Source organism: Penaeus monodon, chromosome 28 (genome assembly GCF_015228065.2).
Source record: "Penaeus monodon isolate SGIC_2016 chromosome 28, NSTDA_Pmon_1, whole genome shotgun sequence".
Classification (NCBI taxonomy): domain Eukaryota; kingdom Metazoa; phylum Arthropoda; class Malacostraca; order Decapoda; family Penaeidae; genus Penaeus; species Penaeus monodon.
The window spans coordinates 18021419-18021787 of NC_051413.1; the positions used below are offsets into that span (position 1 = coordinate 18021419).

General features: G+C 30.9%; 2 protein-coding genes across 3 annotated transcripts in view; one reads left to right on the top strand and one right to left on the bottom strand.

Moving 5' to 3' along the window:
• LOC119591399 (importin subunit alpha-9-like) overlaps positions 1-369 on the top strand; it is a gene marked incomplete at its 3' end in the record, with an annotated part of 83153 nt that overhangs the window by 47237 nt on the left and 35547 nt on the right.
• LOC119591396 (retinoid-inducible serine carboxypeptidase-like) overlaps positions 169-369 on the bottom strand; it is a 63805-nt gene continuing 63604 nt past the window's right edge. The window contains exon 10 of the mRNA XM_037940138.1: positions 169-252. Within this exon, the coding sequence (XP_037796066.1) occupies positions 184-252 (69 nt within the window). The 3' untranslated portion in view covers positions 169-183. The remainder of the gene's footprint in view (positions 253-369) is intronic.

Below are 369 nucleotides of genomic sequence, written 5' to 3' on the forward strand. Positions count from 1 at the left end.
CTTTAAAAATACGACACACAGTTGCATACACTCTCTCCTCCAATGTATCATTACCTTCTCTTAAAATCATTCTTCTCTTTTCTTCAGTCAATGTTCTAGGACTAGATTTATTTTTTCTGCATCTAACCTAAGAAAGAATACCCAAAAATCAAAAAACATTTTTTTTTTCCATACAAAGATAATCTAATGATCCTTGACACCAACAATCTCCTTCATCACCTTCATGGCAATATCACCAGCATCTGCTGGGACCTGGAAAAAAAAAAAACTATGTTTTTATGCCAAAAATAGTCAACCAACTGTATTTGCATATCAATAGAAATGTTTTGGTTTTTCCCACTTTATGGATTAAAAAATAAAATTATTCAA